The sequence below is a fragment of the Myripristis murdjan genome, chromosome 16, assembly GCF_902150065.1.
Source record: "Myripristis murdjan chromosome 16, fMyrMur1.1, whole genome shotgun sequence".
Taxonomy (NCBI): Eukaryota; Metazoa; Chordata; class Actinopteri; order Holocentriformes; family Holocentridae; genus Myripristis; species Myripristis murdjan.
Window position 1 is genome coordinate 32254357 of NC_043995.1, and position 7500 is coordinate 32261856.

General features: G+C 44.7%; 1 protein-coding gene across 1 annotated transcript in view; it reads right to left on the reverse strand.

Moving 5' to 3' along the window:
- Positions 1 to 7500, reverse strand: part of LOC115374334 (neural-cadherin) — a 188585-nt gene that overhangs the window by 65207 nt on the left and 115878 nt on the right. The window contains exons 8-10 of the mRNA XM_030073191.1: positions 6568 to 6740; positions 5868 to 6036; positions 4278 to 4448 (exon numbers count right to left, since the gene is read on the reverse strand). Of these exons, the coding sequence (XP_029929051.1) occupies positions 4278 to 4448; positions 5868 to 6036; positions 6568 to 6740 (513 nt within the window). The remainder of the gene's footprint in view (positions 1 to 4277; positions 4449 to 5867; positions 6037 to 6567; positions 6741 to 7500) is intronic.

Consider the following 7500-nt stretch of genomic DNA (forward strand, 5'->3'; position numbering starts at 1 on the left):
CATTAATAAGAGGATTTAAGAAAAGAAAAAAGTAATCCTAAAAATTACTTTCCCCAGTAATTGAATTACTCTTCTGCAGCAGTAATTGAGTAGTAATCAAAAGTACTTTTTTACAGAAGTAATTAGTAATTGTAACTTATTCATTTTGTGAGTAATTGGTCCCAACAGTGAAAATGACACAGCAGAAAATGAAGAAATGACTAAAGGAGGTACCAGCCTAGAGTTTTTATCTAAAGATCCTCTTATACCAAAAGGTTTTTTACTGATGTTGGTTTGTTTTTTATGAGGGAATCAGATTTGACCCTCCGCCTCTGCTGCTTCCTTCTTGCTGCTGTTGTGGCAGATGAAAATCAAACATGCTGTAAATTTCCAACCAGCAAAAACATTTCTTTTTTCTTTCTTTACTTTTTTAACAGGCCTTTTTTTTTTTTCTTTTTCCCTTGGAAGGTGTGTATGACCTGTGTCTGGCTGATCGGGGTCATATCTGAGTGACAGGCCAATAACAATGTGAATTCATGAAACACATGAAAAAACATACAGCTGCATCTTTAAATCTTGTTTTTTGTGGATGTTGTCCTTTTTTATAACCTTGATCCCACTAATGCATCTCCATGGGAAGAACACTTATTCATATTCATCTGTATGTCTCTGTATGTCTGTCTGTGGGATCTCATCGAAAACAAACCAAAATAAACAACAAAAGAGGCTCCGAGCTGCTCCTGGATGATGGAAGTGCAAACGGAGCAGCATCAGGTCGTCCCATCAGGATCAGGCTCCATTATAATAAGCAGAAATCATTGTGCGTGTGTAACGCTGTGATGCGTCAGCAGCGTGTCACCTCATTTTGTCATTTCTGGGTCTCAGTCTGCAAAGTCAACGGGTGCGTTTCACATTTATTAATAACCTGAAATCCTGCTGACTCGAATGTGTGTCAGCGCTGAATCAGACGGCGACACAACAAGGAGACGCGGCCGAGGCCTTTCAGCCGGAAACCTGCGCTCTGACAAACAGGGCGGGGAATATCGCTTTGCAAGCATGTTGTCAATAATAACGTCCTTTTGTCATTCAAGGCCTCGGCAAAGTCACCGGAGAGATTTCAAACGTGTGTAATCACCCCAAATCCTGCTGAGGCTGATGGGAGGCGGCGGCCGAGGAGAAACTCGCTCAGCAAACACGAGGAGTCTGAAGGTGAACCAGCCTGGGCTCGGGCTCTTGTTCTCGTTCAAACTGTCATTTTGTTTTTCCAGGTTCTAACTTTACAAAGTCAGAAGTTTGATTTAAAACGGTTTGCATTCATCAAAACACCACAACAAAGCCACCGGCATGTCAGCCAACCATTTATCAAATCAAGATTTCACAGCACAGAGTCAAAATGTGAGGTTCTGCTTGTGCGGCGAACAAAGTCCTCAACATTCAGAAACCACACAGCTGATGATTGGCTGTGGAAAGCAAAACGTTTCCCCGCTTAGGGACTATTTTCCCTGGCGGAGGAGGAGGAGGAGGAGGAGGAGGGAGCGTTTCAGTGTGAAAAAGTCCTGAAAACACAACAGTGCTGCTGCTTTTAGGAAAACTCATGTGGAGGACTTTATTCCGCTGATGGAAAACTGGAGTGAAGAAAGTGTGAAGGCTCTGAAAGTTCATGTTCATATCGTAGTGGAATGAATGGAGGAAAGGGAGGAGGAGTGATGTGGCAGCTCTGAAAGCCCACTGCTCGCTCTGGGAGGAGAGCAGAGGAACGTGAAGTTTAAACGTTTTGTAGAGATCACGCTGAACATGCAGAATCACTGGGACGGTCGTTCAAAAGCCCCACGGCGCCCCCTCCAGGCCACTCAGTGTCATGATTAAACAGCACAACGCAGAGGCAAAGGGCACCGAACCTCAAAATTTTGTTAAAATTGGATCAATAATGTTTGAAAAATCTTAATTGTAACGACGTCTGTTGATGACACAACTAGTCTATTCAAGCTCCCTGTCCACACAATTATAAAATGTACACTTTGATATTTTTCTTTTTACCTTATTTATTTTTTATTATTTTTTATTTTTTTAGCAGCTGGTCAGACTAAGGAAGACATTTAAAATTTATTGCTTTGGCTTCTGATCACTTCCCATCACACTTTGGCTTTTGATTAATCGATTTATCAAAAAATCAAATAATAAGATATTCAGAAAACAATAATTCGTTAAAGCCCTAGCTTCTTCATGAGGCTGGTTAGTATGCTCTGGATGGCAGAGCAGGCTGATCTGTGTTTCAAATTTAGGAAATAAACACCAAAAGAAATATGTTGGCCTTTTATTGAACTTTTTGTGAACCGGGAGCGAACAGGGCGGGGACGTCTCACCTGGTGCACGCCAGGTGAGGAGATTTCTGTTTTGTTTTTTGTTTTTTTGGTTTATCTGACAAACCGGCAAAGCACCTGTTCACACCTGTCACTAAACACTGAGCTGATCTGCACCAGCAGGGGATGGAAATATGGAAATTCATCATCCAAAATCTTAATGATTCCAGTGTGTGTCAACAACAACAACAACAACAACAACAACAACAACAAGCACGCTAAAGCGGCTCAGTTCATGTGTTATATGTAGGAAACCCCCACGATCACACACACTCACACACACACACACACACACACACACACACACACACTCACACACACACACACACACACCGCCCTGGTAAATGAATGCGTGTCCCAGAAACATTTCAATCTGCCTGTTAAATAGTTAATGAGCCGCTCTGTGTGTTTGGCTAATCTGACGAGGAGAACTTCTGACACGACGCTTATCAAAACACACATTTGCACACACACGGTAAACAAGCGGGGGCCCGCGAGGCCCCGGGAACGTCCCACCAGTCTGAGGAGCTTTCCAGGATTACACCGTCAGCCTGGAGAAGCACAACAGACCGGGATTATCCTTTCAGATCTCACCTGCTCCCCCCACATGCTGCTGTACCTGCAAACACACACAGCAGGCCGGCCACGTGCTGGGCCGGGGGGGCTTTTACCCAGGGTGCTTTGCGGTACACAGCGAGCGCACAGTGCTCAGCATGTGTGGCCCCCGTGGGAATCGAACCGTTAACCCCGACAGCGTCAGTGCCCTGTTTCACATGTTTAGCTACACAGAACTGAGCTGTGCATCAAAGCAACACATTGAGAAGGCTGCTCGTCCAGGCAGCAACAAAACAACAGCCACAGAACAGTCTGGAAGGCTGACATGAGGAAACCCTGCGCACATGTCAGGACCAAAATAAAACCTTTTCAAAATACATTTTCACACTTTAGTTTGATAGTTATAGTAATGATAATAAGTAGAGTAGTAGCATCAGTTTTAGTTCTAATAGTAATAAACACGGTACTATAATAATTAGCATTATTATTATTATTATTCCATGTTAGTATTGTTAGTAAATGCAGTAGTAAGAGTCAGACACTCACAGTGGAAGCAGTAGTGGTATTACAGTAGTACAGTATTATTATTAATAGTACAGATGACGTTCACACTAGTAGTAGTAGTAGTAGTGACAGCAGTATTATCTGGATTAGACTTTTAATGTGTGATTAATGTCCTGTGTCATGTAATGTCCTGTGTTCTGTTATGTGCTGTTCATGTAATGGTCCTGTGTACTGCTTCATCAATCTTTATATTTCTTACTTTTGTACTGCTTCTTTGATTTTTATATTTCTTATTTTATATTCCTGTGTACTGCTTCTTTGATTTTTATATTTCTTTTGTAAAGTGTCTTTGAGTTCTTTGAAAAGCGCTATATAAATAAAATGTATTATTATTATAATTATTATTATTCTTAAAGATCAATAACTCACACAGGTATTATTAGTAGTAGAACCTGCATTACCATTAGCCTTGGTGTTAGTATTTGGGTTAGGATTAGGATTAGGATTAATCTACAGGGGAGCATCCCGACAAAATTGTCCCGGTTTTTCACTATTCACGCCCTCAAGTCAAACCAAATATACAGATATTACACACATACACACACAGACACACACACACACACACACACACACACACACACACAGACACACACAGTACACACAATACACACACCAAAAATAATCTGTGTTTCTTCTGAATCTAAAGATGCCAGAGTCGAAGCAATCTGACCTCAACCTTTGACCCTTGGCGGCAGGCAGATTGTCACAGAGTGTCACAGTACCAGTACTGGTAGTACTAGCAGTAGTACTGGTAGTAACAGTAGCAGTATTTGCAGTATCAGCAGCAGTATGAGTCGTGTTAGCGCTCTAATCACTCACACTGGTAGCGGCTGTTCTCGAACTTGGGCTCGTTGTCGTTCTGGTCGGCGATCAGCACGGTGATCTGACAGATGCCGATGAGCGGCTCGTCCGCCTGGTCGGTGGCCGTCACCGACAGAGTGAACTCCCGCTGGCGCTCGCGGTCGAAGCTCGCCGCCGTACGAATCACACCTGCCGGACACACAGGACACAGCTTTACCGTTTACTGTGTGTGGTTTTCAACACCACCAGGCCTGAAGTGTGTATCTGAAGTGAAGCGAGAATTAAAAACAGGACTCAACCTGAAGACATTAAGTGGACATTAAGTGGACATCATGGGGACATCGTGTGGACATTAAGTGGACATCATGGGGACATCGTGTGGACATTAAGTGGACATTATGTGGACATTAAGTGGACACTGTGTGGACATTAAGTGGACATTGTGGACATTGTGTGGACATCGTGTGGACATTAAGTGGACATTAAGTGGACACTGTGTGGACATTGTGTGGACATTAAGTGGACATTAAGTGGACATTGTGTGGACATTAAGTGGACATTGTGTGGACATTGTGTGGACATTGTGTGGACATTAAGTAGACATCGTGTGGACATTGTGTGGACATTAAGTGGACATCATGGGGACACTGTGTGGACATTGTGTGGACATTAAGTGGACATCATGGGGACATTGTGTGGACATTAAGTGGACATTAAGTGGACACTGTGTGGACATTGTGTGGACATCGTGTGGACACTGTGTGGACATTGTGTGGACATCGTGTGGACATTGTGTGGACATTAAGTGGACATTAAGTGGACATCTTGGGGACATCGTGTGGACACTGTGTGGACATTAAGTGGACATCATGTGGACATTGTGTGGACATTAAGTGGACATTAAGTGGACACTGTGTGGACATTGTGTGGACATTAAGTGGACATCTTGGGGACATCGTGTGGACACTGTGTGGACATGAAGTGGACATCATGGGGACATTGTGTGGACATTAAGTGGACATCATGGGGACATCATGGGGACATTGTGTGGACATTAAGTGGACATCATGGGGACACTGTGTGGACATTGGTGTGGACATTAACTGGACACTGTGTGGACATTGTGTGGACACTGTGTGGACATTGTGTGGACATTAAGTGGACATTGTGTGGACACTGTGTGGACATTAAGTGGACATTGTGTGGACACTGTGTGGACATTAAGTGGACATCGTGTGGACATCGTGTGGACACTGTGTGGACATCGTGTGGACATCGTGTGGACACTGTGTGGACATCGTGTGGACATCTTGTGGACACTGTGTGGACATTAAGTGGACATTGTGTGGACATTGTGTGGACATTAAGTGGACATTGTGTGGACATCGTGTGGACACTGTGTGGACATTAAGTGGACATTGTGTGGACATCGTGTGGACACTGTGTGAACACTGTGTGGACATTAAGTGGACATTGGTGCGGGATGCTCCTCAGACCATGATGCCTTTCTGCCGTCACCACAGAGCTGTACGAGGCTTCAAGCTTCAGGAAAACAAAGTCAGCGTCCTCTAACTCTGTGATGGAGGACAGCGTGGCGGTGGGACTGACCGGTGTCGGGGTCGATGTCGAAGCCAGACGACACTCCGTCCCGGTGCATGATGCCGTACTTCACCTCCCCGTTGACGCCCATGTCGGCGTCGTGCGCCTGCACGTGCAGGACGAACGTCCCCGGCGGCTCGTTCTCCAGCACGGCGGCGTTCAGGCTGTAGTTCTGACACTGAGACCAGCAATGGCAGACATTAGAGACGATTTGGACACAGGAGGAAGTCTCCATCTGAACACGTCATATTCAATCTTAAAATCGTGTTTTTCTGAAATCTAAAGTGAAAAAATCTACCAGAGGGGGAAAAAATAGAATTAAAATGAAAAATCCCTGGTGTTGTGAAAACCATACACCTCCAGCATGTCAGCTTTACACAAACTAAGAAAAGCAGTCGTGTTCTTTGCTTGACAGCAATGCATTTTTAATTTTATCTAATTAATTTTGAAAAGGCTTGTAGAAGTTTCTGAGCCGCTACATCATCAAATGAAGCTGAAACGTGAAAATCACCAAAAGCTGCAAACACAGATTCAGCAGTGAGAGACATTTGGTGAAAAAAAGAGTTCATAGAATTTATTAAGCTTGACTTAAAATATCAAGAAATTCAGAAAGTGCTCACTTCCAGGTGTGATCTTCACCTTCCAACCACCACACACACACACACACACACACACACACACACACACACATACACACACACTCTCTTACATCGTGGAAGACGGGCTTGTTGTTGTTGATGTCGTTGATTCCCACGATGACCTGGGCGGAGCTGCTGAGCGGGTGCGGCCCCCCCGATGCGTTGTCGTCCGTGGCGGTGATGTTGAGGACGTACTGCGGCCCCCTGAGCCGGGGGGCGGGGCTACGCCGCAGCTTGATGATGCCTGCAGAGAGACGCACAGACACACGGCGAGGTGACGCACGGCGAGCGGAGGAAGACTCATGTAGCAATAACTCGGTCAATCAATCAATCAAATACATCATAAGCACGATAAATATGAATGAAAAATATTTGCATTCTTAGATTAAAAAAACAGTCCTCACATAAGTTAGGAATTAGTTTACTGACTGACTAATTGATTAATTGATATATTTAACTAAACTGTATTTACCAATTTGTTATACTCAATTCATTCATTCATTCATTTCCCTAATTTCCCTTCTGTCAGTACCAGGAATCTGTTCTTTTCTCTGTGTTTTTCCTCAGTTGACAAGTTAACTGATTGATTGACTGACTGACTGACTGATTGATTGATTGATTGATTGATTGAAACACTTGGTCGTCCAGAGTCCTCACAGCTAAATTATGAACCTCTCAGCTGTTTGTGTTGCTGGTTTCTCTCCTAAAGCTGCAGGAGCAGGCGGGGGGGTGAGGAGATAATCCTGACACTGTGTCTGAGAGCGGCTCACATCGTGACGGCTGCTCCTCCTGCAGGAGCGATCTGTCAGCTCCTGTTAGCTCCTATCATCGCTCGCACCAGTTTGACTCGCTGGCCTCGGCACGCGGGGCAGAGCAGCCCGGCGTGTCTCCGCAGACCAAGCTTCACCAAGCCGGAGAACGATGCCAGGAACGTGCCGGAGGCGTCACGTGTGCGTTTCCAAACGGCAGGGAGTGGCTGAGCTTCTGCAGCCACAGAACAAACA